This window comes from Electrona antarctica (assembly GCF_951216825.1).
Source record: "Electrona antarctica genome assembly, chromosome: 5".
NCBI lineage: Eukaryota > Metazoa > Chordata > Actinopteri > Myctophiformes > Myctophidae > Electrona > Electrona antarctica.
The window spans coordinates 34,932,642-34,951,726 of record NC_136810.1 but is presented as its reverse complement, the minus strand read 5'-3'; the positions used below and the strand labels follow the sequence as shown (position 1 = coordinate 34,951,726).

Sequence of the window (19,085 nt, the reverse complement as noted above, 5' to 3'; positions counted from 1 at the left end):
TGTTGTGGACAGCACTATTTTGGAGTCCTTGTTGGGAAATGTTGATCTACCCGGTAAAGTGGAAGCTGTCATGTCATCACATAAAGCAGAGGACCTGAGGAAGATGATCTTTGAGCTGTTAAAAATTGCTCTACATGCTCAACACAAACAGGGCTTGGACATGTTAGTATAATTTATATCATTGATATGATCTACCGGTATAATAATATGCCATTTATAAAGATAATATAAATGTGTTTCCAAGTGTATACGTTTTTGTGTGTACTGGGGCATCAACATAAACTATCTTATATTATCTTTTCTCTTACAGCAAGCAGGATCCTGCATGAAGATTGAACAAGTTGATTATTTTATTTTATTTATTCTTTATTTTGGAATTACACTAGACTAGAGGATAAGCCACTTAAGATGCAGTATCTCATTTTTGAGGGGGTCCTCAATATATATTTTGTGAAAAATGTAAGCTGAAATAAGTTAATGCAATAACTATTATTTATTAATTATTAATTATTTATTTTTAATGCAGCATATTTTTGTCAGTGATGGAAATTTTGATAAATGAAGATCATGATTATCATTATCAATGATTTTTGAATTTTTTTGTGTGTCTCTATGTGCTGAGTTTTGCTGAAAATGAGCACTTATGTTCAGCCCTGTGTAAATAAAGAACAAACAACAAAAAAGGTTCAGTATCCACTGCTTTGAGGTTTGATATCTAATGTTTGTGGTTCATTCATAATTTTATTTTAGGATTTCTGTCATGTAATAAATTGGTACAGAAACAGTAGGCATACTGGTCTCAATTTCTTTTGCTTATTTCACTGTTTTTGGACTCATTTATTACATTATGCTTTATGCAGTATATCCAAAGTAACAGTGCAATATTTTAAATTTGCCCAGATAGTGCCTTATGCCAAGCATCATATAAATAATATATTTGATGATAATGTTTGTTGTAAATGTAAATTATTTCCAGGTAACCTTGATTAACAACATGCCCAGCTAGTGAAGCATCTCTCAATATACTACTTTATCTGCTTTTAAGTTTGATACAAATCTAATAATACTCAAAAGTAACTATGCGACTTGGTTATCCATCCATGTATTGGTAAAATAAATTAAGGGCAGAAGAATTTCTGAATAACGCAGACAGAATGGTTTACATTGAGAAGAACTCTGTTAAAGCAGGTAAAGCAGTTGTTCATGTGACACATGGTGCAGGACACACACATCGTAGCATTTAAATCATACGTTTTGTATTTGTCAGGATAATGCATTGACCCATCACAAAGATAATGATGCAGTATGTCCACAGCCACACCGTTGATCCAATCCGCACCAAACTCGCCACAAACACTGTTCAGGGGGCTCCCATGACAATAGTCCCACCAGAGGCTATGGTGCATCTGTATAACCGTGCAATTTAAAACAAGGCACAATCTCAAAATTCCATAGTACAAAGTCAAGTCCATTTGGCATTTAAAGTGTACAAGAAGGGGACAGGGAGAAGCATATTAATGCTTATCGAGACCTACCCCTGGCTCAGTTTGCAAAAATAAAGTAAGTGTTTACCGCACGCACATTTCAAGGATACATGAATTTACATGGTGTTTTGCACACATTCATGTGTGTGTGACAACTCTCACATACACTCACACAACTCTCTCATGTGAGTCAAGATGGCAAAGAGCTATACAGAGCACGAGTGTCACTGTGGAATGGGTGGTGGCACAGGTCTAGCTGAAAGTATATGACAATAATAACAATAGAACATTATCAATGAATGTAGTAACTATATATTACTAGCACATGAATAGTCAAGGGCCACATGCGTCAGGGCCCCCCAGGGGCCACAGGTACACAGTTGCTCCAATCCACACCAAACTTGGCACAATTAAACACTGTTCAGGGGTCGGCCATGAAAATATTCACACCAAGCGCTACATCTGGTGAATACATATAGTTCTCTAGTCTAAACTTTAGACTATTCTAAGTTTGCATATCTGATCTATTTGGTTGATCCGCCTATTAGATCTATTTAATCTGACTGATATCACCTGATATTTACCTGTGAAACACACACTGATGGCAGAGGAGTAGTGCACCTTGTCGTAACTACTACACTACTATCTGGGTACAAAAAGTGGCATTCTGTCCCTTTGTCAGACTTTTGTCCATGGTGTCATTGTATACCTTCATGTTATATCATTAGTAAGCCACTTGTACTAATGCAGTAGCTTGGGAAGCCGGTGTGCATATCAATGTTTGCTGTTTGGCTTTAAACACAAGTACAATTTGTTTCTACACTAGTAAATAAAATAAACATGATGTTTTTTTCTTTTATTTTTATTGATTGATTGAATATACTTTATTAGCATTTTCCACACACAAAAAAAGAAAAAGCACAGGAAAGCACTGTTAAGAAGATTCTGAACCCAAGAAAGCCTATTTCTATTGGGGTCCTTTGTAATCAATTCATCAAAATGAATTAATTCCAGGCAAATGTCAATGCAAATGTCAATGCATAGAAGATGAGTGTCATCATTGCAGTTCCAGGATCTACAGAAAAGATTATTGTATTTAAATAATGTTTACTATTCTATAATGGACATTTGCTTTCAAAACAAAGTAGTTATAGTGACATAATATTGTTATTGGCCTGTTTGGTTTTTCTCCCATTAATTTTGAAAACGTATCATGCTTTCATGTCTGTTTTCATCATATGTGCACAAATGCCATTTATATTATCATTCTAAAATATCATTTTATCATTGTCAGATTACATACGCATTATTTTGTATCTCAAAGCTAAGGCAGGCAACATCCCACTTCCAGTGGGAAGGCAAAGGCATGCTATAAAAAAGACCAGACTTCCTAGCAGGGTAGATAAGCACATGTGCATCAAAGAGCATATAATTGAATTAAATTCATTTGAAGGCAAACATCCTGATAGGTATTGCCTGTCAGTGCAATATATCGTGCATTTGGAAATTGGAATAAAATAAGTGTTGAATGAGAGTTGATCTGCTTTTGGCTACAGCTACACCAACACATTTTAATTAAAAAACATATCTTAAAATGAAAACACATCCACAGCCACACAAACATTTTAGCTAAAATCATCTCACACTGCAGTCCTGAAAACACATATTACATTTGGTAGTCATTTGACAACAATGCAGTTTGCAAAACTTTTCACAAGACTAAGAACAATGTTTGTATCATTTGCATTTTTAAAAATCCCCTTTAAATTAGCCTATGCTTACAATTGAACTTGAATTTCAATTCTTCCCTCTCAAAATATAGACCCCATGCAACATTGAAATCCAAACTTTATTGGTTTATTTGGGTACAAGAGCATAATGTCAAAACCAGAGCAAATCGGATCAAATTCTCAGTGCAGAAACATGACACGATCCAAATATACTCCAGAGTGGAGGCGTGATCAGATAGGTGCACAAATTACCTTGAGAGAATAGAAAAAGAAGTAAAAAAGAAAGGACACAAAGGTAGTGTTGACACATTATAGAGTCGTAAAGATTGACCATCAGTACACAACATCTGGGTAACAAGGCAACATGCAAGAGACATGAATAGACTATCAAGTCATGACATGGAAAAATAAGTATAGGCCTAAAGACTAAGGTACAATTTACAAGATAGGCCTATAGGCTATACCAACTCAACTCCATATAAACCAGTGGTTCCCAAATGGGAATATAATTCCGATTATTTATTTATTTTCAAAAATGTTTTTTTGCCAGTTAATTATGGTGTGTGTGATATGTGAGTTTTAAATGGATTCTGGATGGATGGCTGTTCACTGGAGTGCGTGGGCGTGGCCTTTACAAATTGGACGCTGGACGCGTTCGGGGCTCTATGGTTTGGGGAGACCTCTGCCACACTCTCCGCTAAGCGGGAGACTGGACTGGAGAGGTGTAAAATAAAACGTGACAGGCTTTTTAATGGCGTCACAGGTCAAAAAAGTGACGTTTCCAGACCAGAGTGGACGTCCTTTTAATACTCTAGTCTATGGAGTGGACGCTGGACAAAAAACGGCTCTTCGTGTCAGCTGGAGGACCCTGTCCCAGTAGGGAGGACCTAGCCTGTTAGAGTAGAATCCCACGTGGCACCGCCCCCCTTTGAACGTCATCATCCTAAAACGATTACTTCCGTGTTAAATAACAACATCCGCCGCCATGCAAAGAAGAAGAAATAACAACATGCTGCTTGGCTAGCGATAGCGAAGCAAACAGAATGGTCTCTTCTGTTTGATCAGGATCTAATAATAATAATACTCCAAAGCAACTACTACCGGTATGCCACTTATCGTGATGTGTGGTTATCCCTGTAGTGGTAAAACACGAAGGGCAGAAGAATTAAAGAACTACTTTGAACAGAACACAGACAGAAAGGTTTACGTTGTGGGAGATGGGACGATGGGCGTTGAGAAGAACACTGTTTATGCCGGTAAAGTCATCATGACATGTCATGTACACTACATTTTTACAATTACCACACAGTTTAGGCTGTAGCTCCGTTTGAAAGCTCTATAATTTAGGCTGCCTGTCACAAAACCAATATACGTCACAAATGGAAGATCTTTTCAGAATGTGAAAAATCTCATCTCATCTCATCTGTTTCAGATTCACAAAAGGAAAAAAATGTCAGAGGGAGTTTAAAAGCTGAAGTAGAGAGGTGGGTTGTCCCCCCCCCCCCCCACATTTTGTAACATGATTTGAATTGGATTAAGATCTAGCATGATGTTATTTTCATTTAATAAATGCATTTATTCCTTGTTCAAAACATCTTTTTAGGAGGGTCAATAAGGATGATATTGTAATTTTGGATTCATTAAATTACATTAAAGGTAAATCTTTATGAATCTCATGTACTCTCAAGCTGCATTTACCAGTATTAAAGGCATTGGGCTGTCTTTACACCTTTCATTTCATGTATCCTGCAGGTTACAGATATGAGCTTTACTGTATCATCAGACACACACAGACACCTCACTGCCTGGTAGGTACAAAAGAGAAAATGTGTTGTAATTTTGCCAAATGCACTTGCTATTTCAATTAACTAAAGCCAATAAATCATATGGCTTTTGTGAAGGTGTACTGTTTGACCTCTGCTGAAGTGAGTTCACAATGGAATGCCACCAGGGACCCTGCTGAGCAGTTCACCCAGGAGATGTAAGTGAGAAGGCACAACAAAGTTCCTCATTATGCACAACTACAATTGCTTGTTTTTTCTGGGCAATTTTCTAAGCACATTATTTCAGTTGAATTAACCACTTGTCTAAAGGCCAGTCCACACCGATGCAACTCCTAGCAACATGCAACTACTTGCAACCATTATACAGACCTGAGTGCACCATAGGCGCACATGGTTCTATATCCACAATGGCAGTTGCATTGGTGTGGACTGGCCTTTAAACCATATATGCTTTATTGACTGGACTGGAGTCTTCAGGGGTTTATATTAGTTCCCTCTACGCCAAAAATGGATGATCTACAAGCTCAAAGCACATTGCAACTAGTGAGCTTGAAGATCCGTTTTGTTTTTAGTTTTTTGCCAAATGTTTGCCCCAGAATATGGACTCTACGGTTCATGTGGTTTAGGTGTTGTGCATTTCTCTTGTCTCATATGTTGTCTCTTCTTTATTCTTTTTGTAGCTTAGATGCATTAGTTCTGAGATATGAAGCTCCTGACTCCAGAAACCGATGGGACAGTCCTCTTTTCACCATCCAGAAAGAGGACACGCTTCCGTTTGAAGTAATCTCTGACGCCATTTTCAAAAGAAAAGCACCGCCACCGAACCAGTCTACACAGAGTGTGAGCAATTCTATCAGATGATGACCCCTGGACAGGCTTTCAACAGCTATTCATAAATCCACTACTAAGGACTACGGTTGATTTAAAGAAACACAAAATTGGAGAACAGAGTGCTGCATGGATATTAAACAGCCAAAACATGGCTACAGGTTCTCTTTGGTGGGGTGTAGAAAGTGAAAGGCGAAACATGAATTCAGATGAGGAGCAGAAACCATATCTATATAAGAACTAGTTTGTGTGCTGCAGCCAATTTTTATTTATTGATGTGTAGTTCTTGACTTTGTAAATAAATTACATTACATAGCTAGACTTTGTGAGGACTAAACACAAATCTGGTGCAACTCTCTCTCAGATTGCATGCTTACAGGCATAGAGCTTAAGCAAAAATAAAGTAGGAGAGCCCATAGCCATCGGTCTGCCATTAAGCTTTTTGCAAGCAGGATGTATTATTAGATGGTATTTCTTTTAAAGTGAGGTGGGTAGTTCTTACCACTATTTGAAAGTGTATTCAATTAAACCACTTGTAGGAAAGCACAGAGGAAGATAACATTGGGAAGTTTTGAAATGGAAGGCTTGTTTAGTGGAATTGAATCGTACAATAATGGTATGCTAGGATAGAGTGTAGCTAAAAGGCCTTGTGCACACCTACAAGGACAGGTGCGTCGGAGCCGGCAACCAAATGCGAATCATGAGAAGAAAAGGGTCCCGCACACTGTCTTCACTTATAGCAGTAGTTTTATTCAGATGACGTTTCGGTCTAAACGACCTTCGTTGTCATCTGAATAAAACTACTGCTAGTTTTATTCTGAATAAAACTACTGCTATAAGTGAAGACAGTGTGCGGGACCCTTTTCTTCTCATGCTAGGATAGAGTAACATGCTCCATGTTACTCTAGACTAGAGCTGGAAATCATAATTAGTACAGTGTCTTTGCCAACAAAATGTTGTTTTTTAACTCTGCAGCAACCATTGTCCTCTACAAACTTTTTGTATGAACTGGACAAGATCACACAGGATGTCTTAATGGTGAGTCTCTATTTTGAATTTTCTGTGCCTTCTGTCAGACACCCCTTTACTTATTTAACCTTGTCCGTGTTCTATCAGTTGTACTAATAGTTTGATTGACAACTAACATTGTTGTGGTATAAGTGTTTTGGGCTTTTCGGTCTTTACTTGTGCATCGAGTGTCCTTGCAGTGTGTTAGCATCAATCGCAAGTCAAATAACTTCTACAACAAACATGTATTTTCTTCTTTCCTATTCCAGGCAATTCTCAATGCACAGAAGACGAGTGTTCCTGGAGATATCATTGCAGTACAAGGAGCTACAGAAAAAATATCCTTATTTAGAAAATGTTTACTATTCTGTAATCAGAATTTGTTTTCAAAAGTTAATACTTTCATCATCTAATTAATTGCATAATTGTATTATACTTGCATGCATGTGTTTTTATCTTGTATTTGCACAAATAAGGTGTCATTCATGACTATTAGCATTCTAAAATATTAACTTTTCATTACCTGTCAGTCTGTCACATACTATTTATATCTCAAAGCCTAGGCAGGTGATTTTCCGCTTCCACTGGGGAGGCAACATCACCTTGTAACTTAATGACCAGACTTCCTTCCAGGGTGAGCTGATTACCACATGTGCATCAAGAATATACTTTATAATTGAATTCATTTGAAGGCAACTGAGCATTATGATAGGTATTGCCTGTCAGTGGGTATTGCCTGTCAGCTTATGGTAGTATATTTGGATAGAAGTATTTAATGAGTTACTCTGAGACACTTTGATATTCCCCTGTGCATCACTTTTTAAATGATTACCCAGTCAAGATCAGAATCAACTTTATTGTCACGTCACAGTTTTACAGGTGTAACGAAGTGGTTAACTATTGTGCACACATTTTTAGTTTAAGGTGCCAAATATACAGATATTATATTCTCAATAATCTCTTGACATCCACTTCTATATCGTTTCCCTTCTTTACATATGAAATAGCTACGTGTCCAGAACAAAGGCATGATTCAGATATAGTAATCCAAAGGACAGTCCCCCCCCCCCCATTAATCAATGTAGCTCTGATTAAAAAAAAATATGTGATCTTTTTTAGCTCTGCAAAGGCGAGTGTGCAATTGTTCCATAGAAAGGGCTTTTATAATATAATTTCCAAGTAGCCTTGGTCCTTGGTTACTTGAATCAATAAATTAACTAGTTGTATTATGAGAGTAGCCTAAACTTTTTAAACGTTCAGTCAGTTGACATTGCGAGAGACTCGCCTGTCAAAATAAGCTGATCTACCAGTTCATGCAGTCCGGTGCATCGCAGGCCACTGCGTTCACCGTTGTAAGCTCGGAGATGAGATCTGTGCATTTTGCAGGAATATGATGACGTTTTTCACCCGAGGACAGATATTTCCTGTTGCCTTATATGGTGTGGATGTTCAATTAAACCAGGCGACACCAGGCAAATTGCTTGGGGAAAGAGGCGAAATTTGTGTGCGCTCCACACAAATTAAGTCATTACGCCACCTTTGATGAATGACACATGAGCTTGATCGGACAGATTAATACACTCTCATTACTATTCATTTACACCTGGTTGTAAATTTCCGTTGTGAATATGGCCCTTAGTGTGTATTTTGTAATTGCACTTCTCTATTTGTTTTAATATCCTTAACCCAGTGTTATACATTGAGCTCACCAGGAGCTTCAACATGGCAGAGTTACGGAAACTGCGGCGGCAGTTCATCAGCTATACCAAGATGCACCCGACAGAGAATATTGGACAGATTGCAAACATGTTTGTGCAATATTTAAACAAGAGTCTACACTGATGTCTTTGTTTCATTGTTTTATATTTTTGGTGGCAATAAAAACAACATATTTCAATCTTGTTTTGCACATATGCATGTCAACTTATTGTCAAATAGATAATGGGTAGATGTTTTCCCCCACAGTATTGAGCCTGTGTACAAAAAAGCTATACGCACACCAAAGTCCTTGTGGCGGTGCCGGCACACGGGAGAAAACTAGAGGAAATCTTGAAAAAACAAGAAGGTGGCCGCACACGCCAATAGCCAGAGTGCCAATATTTTATTAGGACAGCAGGTAAGACAAAAATGAATCCAACGTTTCAGCGGTTAAGCCTTCATCAGGGAATACAGAGCACATAATGGTTCACACTTAAGTATGGTGCCAGAGAGTCATGCAACCAATCAGAAGGGGGTAGGGGAACACGGGTTAAGTAAGACCTGTCCCTGTGATATGAGAGGTAGGGATCAAGGTCATGTGGTGTCTCAAGTTCACATACAAAAGGAGTTTATCTCAAAGATGACTATAAGGCCTCATAAGAGGCTCTGGAATATACATTCCTTGTCATAGAGACACTAAAATGTATCTGAGAAATACAACAGATATACAATTGTGAAAAATAGAACCATACAACAGCGAAATCTATACAAAATGTGTACAAAATAAAATACATAATTAAATACATTCAATGCAATCAATATAGAAAAATATTCAAAGATTTGTTGTGGATTAAATCCATGTACTGACAATAGACCTGAATGCCCCTCTCGTTCTGATGGAGTAAGCCTACAGTATAGTTATAGGTCACCTGCAGGTGAAAGGGGGGAAGCTCTGTATTGAGCCTGTACCATCATTCGTATAGATAAGATAGCAGTTGAGGCCTTGGAGAAACAAACACAAGGTTTCTGTGAAGACTACAATAGTCTTAATGATGAATTGGGATATTGCGGGATTATTGTATCTACTTGTTCACAAAATAGTATTAAGATTTAAACATCGGCTTAACGCTCATTAAATATTTGTCAACTTAAAGCCAGGGTAGAGGGTACAGTAAGTGATTTTTGGTGAAAAAGTTTTAGAGTAGTATATAGCAATTTTTATCATTGCTATAGTGTTTGTTCAGTAAGGTCTCCCTGTCTCCAGCTCTTTAATAAACAGAAAATTCCTTTTTACGGTGGGTTGCAAAATTTCAGCCAATCAGGAGACAGTACCCGATTAGTGTCTTCAATTTTGTAGTTGCACTTTGTTCAAGTTCTACTTTTGTCTGCTCATTTCTTTGTATCATCACTTCCAATTTCACTTGTTTAATATGTATCCCGTTTGTGGTCAGCTGGAGAGACCATGAGAACTGAACATAGCAATAATTTCAAGGTGCCGATGGCCTAGTAGTGGGTAAGGCGCACACCAAGTACGTAACCTCAGTGAGTCGTGGGTTTGATTGCCGAACGGCGGCCTTTGCTGCATCTCCCTTTCCTGTAACTCTTCACTTTACTATCCAATAAAAACAGAAATGCCTAAAAGGAAAAAAGCAATGATTACAATCAGAATATAAAGCTATTTAACTCTTTAACAAATGAAAACCCCTTACCCTAATTAAATTGTTAAAAGTCTCAACTAAAATACAATTATTTACAATTCTCATATTTCAAAGCTAACCATCTGTGATCTGCAACTCATATGATCTGAATCTGAACAAAAGCCTATGAAACCTGCTAATGGATATTAAGCTGCTGAATACCGGTACACACAACACACACACAATAGCATAATATACAATTATCCAACACTGTAATCAGCAAGCCAAATAAGAGATAAACTGTTCCCCTTATTTGTGTTACATGTAAAAGCTTTAAGTTTCTTTGAAAGTTCCTTATTCCTTGTGTGGGATTTGTGAACAACACAGAAATCTGTGTATAGTCACTTTTCAAATGTTCAAAATAAAGTTTTTGCCTTCTGAAGTTCTGATACTGCCTGAAAATTCACTGGTGAAAAATTGCAAAAGAAAAAGTGCAAACTACCATCACAGCCAAAGACATGCTGCTTTACAACATAAAAATAAGAACTGTTTACAAATTGTAGTTCTTACATATTCTTATTTCGGTCAGACAACTCTAAATATTTATTAAGCATAGATATATGAAGCATATAAGTTTGGCATCAGGGCTCCGTCCATATTCATTCCCTGTAACATTAACATTTTAGTTATAAGCCAAATAAAATTACAGGAAATTAATTAAGACCCCCAGGGGATCTAGAAACAGAGCATACAGGTGGATGCAGGGGAGGCAGTGGGATTTGCAAAACTTCATGAGCAGCAGGTTAGCAGCAAGGGAGGCAGCAGCGACGCACGTCCACACAGCAGGAGAGAAGCTAGGAATGAGCAGGTAGGCAGAGAAGTTTAAATAGCCTCTCTGATCAAGTAAAGAGTGCATGTGACTAGTGATCAGGTTGCTCTCGAGTTGTTTGCCTGAACTACCTATGCAGGCTGCGCATAATATCTTTTCACAGTCTTCTCAACAGGCACAGCAGTGCCAAATATTCTGTCCCAATGGCAGAAGAATGGAGCGTAGTTACTGCTTGGCTTCTGGTGGTGCATGTCATGTGCTGGTGCTCCTCCTAGCAGACCAAACGGCACCAGGTGATTGAGGGCCCATGGCAGGTCGTACCCTATGTGGTCCTCCACGGACAACCACAGACTGAAAACCGTGACACACCAGGTAGTGAACGGGTGACATTTTAAAAGGATAGGATCCAGGTTGCTCCAAAATCCCACGGTCATCAGTTCTGGAATGCTGAGTTGCTGTGTAGACCAGGAGAAGGGAGATGGGTACGCGTGGTGGATGGCATGGACCCATCGGTACAGCTGTGGATGCTTGTGATGCACAACATGCCAAATATAATACTGGGTGTCAAAGAGGAGAAGTGCAGCCAGTCCATCAGTAAACACTTCATACACAGTGGGAGCAATGTTTGGCAGGACTGGAGCAGGAAGTATGAACATACCGATGAGCACTGCTGGTAGAACAAAAACCAGGTTATTATAAACAGCCACCATTAAGCATCTTGCCATCATTTTCAGTGTTGGGCGCCTGTCAGGCTGGATCTTGTACTGATGAAAAAAAGGCAGCCTGTCTCCCAAGACATCCAGCACAGTAAAGGGTATGCTGATAAAGAAATAGCTGAAGAAAGCAAGGAAGACAGGCAAGAAGGGAGATGAGATGAGTGGCAGATGGTGCAAAAGCAAATAGTCCCAGAGAGGTTGCAGGAGACGGCATGAAGACCTGGAGCTATTGAGGTGAAGAGACACATCAGTGATGTTCAGCATCTTGGTATGGTAGCAGTGCAGGCTGTTGCATGTTTTCATGGTTAAGAGAAAAGTCCCCCCTTTATATAGCACCGAACAACGGACTTTGCTCTCGGAACAGAGCAGTGATAGAATCATTTTCTACAGCTCAGACTTAACAAAAGAGATTAACCAAATCCTTAACAAAATGTGAAAGAACAATTAAACTCAATAGTTCAAAAACAAAACATTGGGAGCTATACAGGCTTGCTTGGCACCATCTACTGGTGTAATTGGGTCAAATATTTGATAGAAACAAGTAAAAAAAACCACCATTTAAGTACTTATTGTACCATAATGTGCCATTTATTTTCCATGAATTCAAACTTGAGTCTTCAGCTAATTTAAGGGACTTTCCCCATAGAAATGGAATGGACTCCTTAAAATAAGTTGTCCCGTTTCTCAGGAAATGTAATATTCACATGGCATATGGTGTTGAAATAAAACGTTGAGCTTTAGGATTTAAAATTTCAATTTTCAGTGTCTGAACTATTCTTGAACTCTTCTTATCAGTGTACGATTACACCTGACCCTATATTTCAATAAAAGTTAGATAATGATGTCAGACACCATTTGATGTCCTGAAAAGGGACCATACACCAAAACTACATGTTAGTGTATTATCTACAGCTACTTGGTACTGAAGTATGTAATTATCACATTCCATGTATTTATTGTTTACAATTCTGCTGCATTCCTTGTATCTACATTCTTAGTTTAAGATTATTAAGGACTTGATACAGGAATGCTAGGGTTTACTACACACCAACTGACCTTTTAATACATCAGTGTCCTTTAATCTCGCTACCTGTTTTTTTGTATAACTAGATAACTAGATATACTCATGGTTAAAGTCACAATAAGTGTCTACGGTATTTGTCTTTGCACAGTATAATTATATACACAGTACTGTATTAGCTCAAAGTATTTAATTCAATTGACAATTAAATCCCAACATTTGCAGACAAGATGATAGTGTTTGCAAACAAAGAAGATTTTATTATAATGCCAAAGATGAGCATAGTCAAAGCAATGTAATCAATTCCACATTTATTATGTTTATATCAAATATACATGATCAGATCCCATGAGGACTGACCTCAAGTGAGGATATTAAATGTGCTCACTTGAGGTCTGTCTTTGATGCTTTGCAGACTCAAATGAAAAATCATAAATTCATAATAACTTATCATTAATTGATTCAGACAGACAATTGGGCATTATTTTATTGAAATGCAGCATTGAAAATCACAGTCAGTCAGGTCAGTGAGTGTGATTCTGTTTTCCTTTGGACTATTTCTTTTCATTGGCCGCTTTCCGTGACACTGTCTTGTTAGTGTTGGCGTATTTGTGTCGATCATTTCTGTTAACATTGGTGGAACGATATAAAATGAGTGATTAGTTGTGTTGCTTTTTATTAAAATCTTGTGTACCACATCTAAACAATGAGGAAGAAATGCATATGTACCTGTTCATTTTTACTTTGCTTCTGCAGCCTAGCCCACCCTCCCAGTGGCTGGTGCGAGCTCCTCTTGTCATCATTCCTCCACAGGCAATGCACGGCTTTTCATTGGTGTACGGCTGTGGCAATAAACATTTTACATGTTGGGATTACATTCAGTAATCGTATAGGCCTGGTGTACTTTTCACCCCCATTTTCACTGGATCTTGCTGACGCTGAACCCCTAATTGCTCCCGATGTGCAGGTTGTATTGGTGCCTTGCATGGTTTCCTCCGCCATCGGTGTATGAATGTGTATGTGAATGGGTGAATGTAATCCATAATCTATGTAAAGCGCTTTGGATAAAAGTGCTATATAAATGCACCATTTACCAGTGTGTACTTTATACACATTTGTCTGTTACTTCTTTATATTGAACTAGGAATACAGGAATATAGAGCGTCGCAGTCCTGCCCCCTTTCAGAGGGGCACCAGGAAATAATTTGTCAGAGGCTTTAAAGGTCTTTAAATAAATACTTTTTGAAACGCCTATGGGGAATATGAATGGGGAATTATTTCCTGGTGCCCTCGTCGTTCTGAAAGGGGGTGGTACTGCGACGCTCTATTTATTAGTTGCATCTATTGACTGGGCACCGGCTGGGCCTAGGCGCCTTAGTTTACCTGCTCTTTGGCACAGTGGCCACAGATCATCCTTGTGGCTAGTTCCATGAGGTGGTCCTGGTCCTCATCGTGGCACACATCACATGGATAGGTCCGGCCACAGCAAGGAAACCTGAGGACCAAAGAATATTGTTTATACTTCTACAGGTGGTGCTCCAACTCAACAATACACAATTAATCAAAATATGGTCCAATACCTAAGCCAGCGCCGGCTTTGTTTATAATGTTTGCAGGTTCCATTTTCTGGCAGTGGCTTCCCTTTTTGCACAGCAGGGTCTCTTATGTTCCTCCGATTGTTCAGAGCATAACCACTCGAGCCTGTGCACAAAACAAATATCTGTGATAAATGCTGTACTGCATGTATGTGCTTTTGTAAAAGCCTCATAGGTAGGATTATATTCAGTCTCCTACCTGCTGTGTTGGAACGTGGCTGAATGTACTGGAATCTTGTGCTATCAGTGAGGAAACTGAGTTTACTGTGGCAGTGCTCACAATTAAACTCCTTAGTCTGACCGTAGGAGATGCTCTGTGGAAAAACAAAAATCACACTGTGTGAAGTGAGGGGCGCTCTTAATCATCATACATCACATTCCGTGCTCAGCGAAACAGCTGAGCACATTCCGTGCTCAAACGGACAGACACACATACACACAAAGCTGTGCATAGGAGGGGCTAGCGCTCCTCAAAAATGCTATCTCAGAAGCGGTCTGTTGGGTTTAGAGTAGACCTCATAGTATACTGTAAATAAATGAGCAATGATGCTTGTTGTCATTTCAAAACTAAAAAGGATGAGGCAACCGAATAAGACTAGTGTCATCACCTGCATAGGGCCATCCTGGGAACAGCTCAGGCATCCAAATGTGAGCTCACATTCCTGAAGCACGAGGTCAACTGGAGTGGCATTGTTCAGATCCAGGTAGCCAAGGACGTCACTGTAGTGGTGGAGCATGCTGGGCCTGAATGTGGCACTGATGCTAGCACTGCACTTCTCACACTGAGCCACGCAAGGAGTCCTCCCACTCAAAGTCAGGTCTGCCGTCACCTTACACCTTGCAGAGAGAGAGTGTGCGAGACCCACAATCACAGTTCACATTCCTTAACTGACCATATATTCGGTGTGGGTGATATGGTGATAAATATCGTCGAGACGATACAAAATGTCTCCACGATATGCCTTTTCAGTCAGAGATATCGTATATATCGTAATACAGTGAATGCACTGATGAATGCAATGATTTGCAGTTCTAGACTATACTGGTCTGTTACTCCTTTTAGTTGAATAACCATCAAAACCAACATGAAAAAGAATCGTGATACTGCTTGAAAAATAATTGTGATTATTATATATTTTTCCATATAGCCCACCCCTAGACCATATTCTCATCTTGTGAAGAAAACAAATAGTGTTGTGCTCTGAGGACCTCTCTTTTCTTACCTATTGCACTGCAGACAAACGGTGATATGTCTGGCCACTACGGTAGCTGTGCCCTCTCCCAGCCTCAGGCCCAGTAGCTTTACCTCCGTGCCTCTGCGGGGCTCACTGATCTTAATGTTCTCCACTAGATGATGAGACTGGTCGCCTTCCTCCTGTTGTTCATCATCAAAGACTAGACTCCCCTGATCCACTGCTCTCCCATCCACTGCCGCCCCGTTTCCTTCTCTCTTCTCACCCTCACCGTCACCTTCATGGGCAGTGGTGTGGGAGGCAGGGTGCAGTGGGTCATCGCCAACAGCAGGTTCTTTGCAGACTGTTGCCTGGAGCTCCTGGTATGGCACAAACTGTATTCCAGCTCGCTCTAACTCCACATCTTTTTTCAACTGTGGGAAAATTTATAAAGATGAGAAATCATGAGATCAGATTGAACCAATGTTCATTCAAGTAATAATACAGACAGACACAACATTAATGGGCTTGGAGTCTCACCTGTCTGGCTCCCTCGGTGAATAGTCTCTCCAAACTACGGTCCAGCCAGCGAAGAAATGGTCGGAACAGCAGTTCCACCTTTCCCATCAACTGATTGGTTGCGTGCTTCGCTTGAAGCCACTCCAGTGATGCCTGTTGTACATGCCTACATTTTGTCAAATTGTTGAATATAATGCAGACTTACATACAATAGTATATTGTACTATTGTCTGCAAGTCAAAACATTGAGTAGCCTTTAAGTGCAATTCTTGTACAATTCTTGTACCTTCCCATTACTGATGGCAGATCCTGATCAGTTGGTATGTCTAATGTGAAAATCTGAAGAGCATAAAGCTGTGTTATTTCAAGGTTACATGAGTCAAATATGAATATCCTTTGATCACAAAATGCCTTGTGATATCATATGTATCATGAGAAGTTATAGTCTTTACCTCCTGAGGATAATTCACTGGGAAGCTCACCATGATATCAATTTCTTTCAGGTCAAAAGGCTGTCAGGGAGTAAGAAGCCATAAGACAGTGAGTGTATTTTAAGATAACATAAGTTCAAGTTAAGGCCAGTCAATGATTTACGGGAAATGATAAGCCTTGATGGACTATGACACTGGCAAGTGGCAAATGTAGCATACAAGTGTTAGGGTGAATTTAATGACATATGTATACCGTTCGTTATCAATAGGAAGAAAATGATTGTAGCGGAAATCAATGTTTACCCAGTCAGGATCAGTGGCCTCAACGGTGGCCCTGTAAAAAGTAACCTGGCCATCACTTCGCTCCTGAATAATAAGCTGGTCATTAGGGAAACGCTTCATCATCTGTTTGATCTCAGTTTCTCGTAGCTGCTTGGTGATGTCCTCTGTCAAATCACAGAGCTTCACCTCCTGGAGAACATTAGGACGGGGCACTGGCATCATTTGTGTGGGCCTTCTTTCAGCTGTGGGGGGCGGGGCAGACTGGTCTTCGGCCAGGGGGAACTGTGGTGGATGCCAGAAGCGACATCTATCTTCCATAGCGCAGAAGCCTGACAGAAAGTAACGACAGGGACGCTGACCTGCCCTCTCACGTCTTGCTGTTGTAACAGCCCTTGTGTTCTTGGTAGACTCTCTCGGACCTACACCTCCAGTGCTCTCTGCATCTAGCTGTGTTGTCTCTTGCTGACAATCCAGCTTCAGTGTCCTATTTGTCTTGTCCTGACCAAGTTTGGCATCATCCCTTATGTGGAGAAACCGGCACTTCTTCCCAAAATGGCAATGTCTTCCCTGTGAGAAAAAGCGGCACACTGTTGGCTGTGTGTGGGGACCTCCAAGCACTTCATCCTCCTTGGTCTCCTTCTTGTCATTCTCCATTGTTTCCAAGATGATGCCTGTGAGAAATATGAACTGACAAAAGAAAGTAAACATTTGCGCGTTCGGGTCCGATCCCGATGAACTTTGTTGTGTCTCCCTCTCCCCGATTTGTGGACCCTGTTGTAAATAAGTGTAATGCTTTATCATGGATTGGCCTGATTCGTCCACAAAGTAACAGTTTTTGTATTGACTTGTATTGACTTTGAAATGTACCCATTCTGCATACTGTGAAATAAAAAAATTAATCAATACTGTCTACCAACTGTACTTCTATCAATAAAAGGCAAAAAAGCCTAAACAATATATCTTTAAAAAAATAAAAAATAAAGTAAACATTGTGATCCGGTCTAGAGCCCGCCTTCTATACATCTCGCACTGTCGCACAAGCTTTCCGTATCCGGACTCTAGACCGGTTCAGCAACCAGCTAAGCGACTTGATCAGCTCTGTCGAGTAATAAGCGACACAATTCACATGATTAGATTATTGTAACGGTTAGGTTCGGGGATATAAATGCATGCCTTCAAATCTAGAGTAGGCCTATCTATGCGTGAGAATACATTTGGTTAATATGAGACCAAGACTGCTACACAGCTTTAAAGTTGTAGCACAGCTACAGCGAGATTCTGAATTCACCACAGCTGTCCATGCAGTATGTGTGCCTTTAAAATATGATCTACTAAGTAAATCCTATTTTAAATTAAGTCGATTCTACTTCATTTATAATAACATTAAATTGTAGACGGTCACGTTAGACAAAACACCAACTACTTACGTGTTGCAGACAGTGCACTTCACGCTTTCCCTGGTTGCTGTTGTAGACAGAAAACAAATAAAAAGGTATGTTTTTTTGTATGTTTTATCGCCCTCTACTGTTTGGGAGGGTTTCTTTCTTTCTTTCTTTCTTTCAAGTGAGAAAATGAAGGTTTTATGAGCCAATGAAAATTGCTTTTGTTTTGTGTTTTGCCCTTAATACATACATGCAGCGTCATATGCTTATGAAACTGTACAGTATGGTAGAGGGTGATGCACTGGGCAGGCACTGGGGAGGAACTTGGGAGACATTGGGCAGGCACTGGGCAAACACTGGGTGTTTGGAGTCATGACCTGAACTGGTTTAGTTTCCTGTCAGGATGATACACAAAATAATACAAACTTTGTATTGTTAGTTAACCTTTTTCTTGTAATGTTATAAATGAATAAAATAAAGAAAGACAATAACATTGGTTAAATACATGTGCTGTGTTGCTTTTATTCTATTACAGTGTTCATAGAACAATTAACACCTGTCCCCTGTGCAGACCATCTCAAAAACAATGTTTTGGAAGATGATACGCAAAACCAGGACACACATGATTGTTATTAAAAACACTAATGATTTTGCTGTTTATAACTGATTGTGTCCAGATAGCTCAGTTGGTAGAGCTCTTGCCTTTGGGACCACAAGGTCATGGGTTCAAATCTGGGCATTGCCAAGTCAGTGTATGAGTCTTCAAGAACCCCCCAATCAAAATGGACTGCATATTGTTCTTATTGCTTATTGCCTTTCTGCTTGGTCCTGCGTTATCGCTGCTTGCAGCTATATTTCTTTCTTGAACAAACCTTAATGACTGTCAGGATATTTTTGAGCAATTTAATATTAAAGGGAAAGTGTTATGTTGGATTCATCATGTTAATGTGTACTTTCAGACATTTCTCC

The 19,085-nt window shown here is 39.5% G+C and overlaps 3 protein-coding genes across 3 annotated transcripts; 1 reads left to right on the top strand and 2 right to left on the bottom strand.

The window, feature by feature from the left end:
• Nucleotides 1-4,184: 4,184 nt before the first annotated feature.
• Nucleotides 4,185-8,731, top strand: kti12 (KTI12 chromatin associated homolog). The gene is made up of 9 exons (XM_079500727.1): nucleotides 4,185-4,470; nucleotides 4,647-4,698; nucleotides 4,818-4,870; nucleotides 4,967-5,022; nucleotides 5,116-5,195; nucleotides 5,679-5,838; nucleotides 6,802-6,864; nucleotides 7,104-7,174; nucleotides 8,535-8,731. Exons 1-9 carry the CDS (start codon nucleotides 4,320-4,322, stop codon nucleotides 8,674-8,676), a joined length of 828 nt encoding a protein of 275 aa, XP_079356853.1. The 5' UTR covers nucleotides 4,185-4,319; the 3' UTR covers nucleotides 8,677-8,731.
• Nucleotides 8,732-11,129: 2,398 nt separating this feature from the next.
• Nucleotides 11,130-11,978, bottom strand: ch25hl1.1 (cholesterol 25-hydroxylase like 1, tandem duplicate 1; the record flags this gene model as incomplete). The annotated part of the gene is made up of 1 exon (XM_079502295.1): nucleotides 11,130-11,978. The coding sequence occupies one exon, from the start codon at nucleotides 11,976-11,978 to the stop codon at nucleotides 11,130-11,132; it is 849 nt and encodes a 282-aa protein (XP_079358421.1).
• A 1,027-nt stretch (nucleotides 11,979-13,005) lies between these two features.
• Nucleotides 13,006-18,241, bottom strand: LOC306923001 (uncharacterized protein). The gene is made up of 12 exons (XM_079500942.1): nucleotides 18,162-18,241; nucleotides 16,756-17,421; nucleotides 16,474-16,533; nucleotides 16,308-16,360; nucleotides 16,043-16,187; nucleotides 15,554-15,936; nucleotides 14,939-15,167; nucleotides 14,530-14,644; nucleotides 14,316-14,436; nucleotides 14,119-14,230; nucleotides 13,465-13,577; nucleotides 13,006-13,359 (listed from the first exon to the last, which is right to left on the bottom strand). Exons 2-12 carry the CDS (start codon nucleotides 17,386-17,388, stop codon nucleotides 13,290-13,292), a joined length of 2,034 nt encoding a protein of 677 aa, XP_079357068.1. The 5' UTR covers nucleotides 17,389-17,421; nucleotides 18,162-18,241; the 3' UTR covers nucleotides 13,006-13,289.
• Between the last annotated feature and the right edge of the window lie 844 nt (nucleotides 18,242-19,085).

Excerpts from the sequence above, each read along its gene's own strand:
- kti12 (XM_079500727.1), top strand. The coding sequence starts at position 4,320 with ATGCCACTTATCGTGATGTGTGGTTATCCCTGTAGTGGTAAAACACGA. Across the intron at positions 4,471-4,646 it reads GAAGAACACTGTTTATGCCG|ATTCACAAAAGGAAAAAAAT; the intron begins GTAAAGTCATCA and ends CATCTGTTTCAG. Across the intron at positions 7,175-8,534 it reads CAAGGAGCTACAGAAAAAAT|TGAGCTCACCAGGAGCTTCA; the intron begins ATCCTTATTTAG and ends AGTGTTATACAT.
- LOC306923001 (XM_079500942.1), bottom strand. The coding sequence starts at position 17,388 with ATGGAGAATGACAAGAAGGAGACCAAGGAGGATGAAGTGCTTGGAGGT. Across the intron at positions 16,188-16,307 it reads CTGCCATCAGTAATGGGAAG|GCATGTACAACAGGCATCAC; the intron begins GTACAAGAATTG and ends GACAAAATGTAG. Across the intron at positions 14,231-14,315 it reads CAAAGCCGGCGCTGGCTTAG|GTTTCCTTGCTGTGGCCGGA; the intron begins GTATTGGACCAT and ends TTTGGTCCTCAG.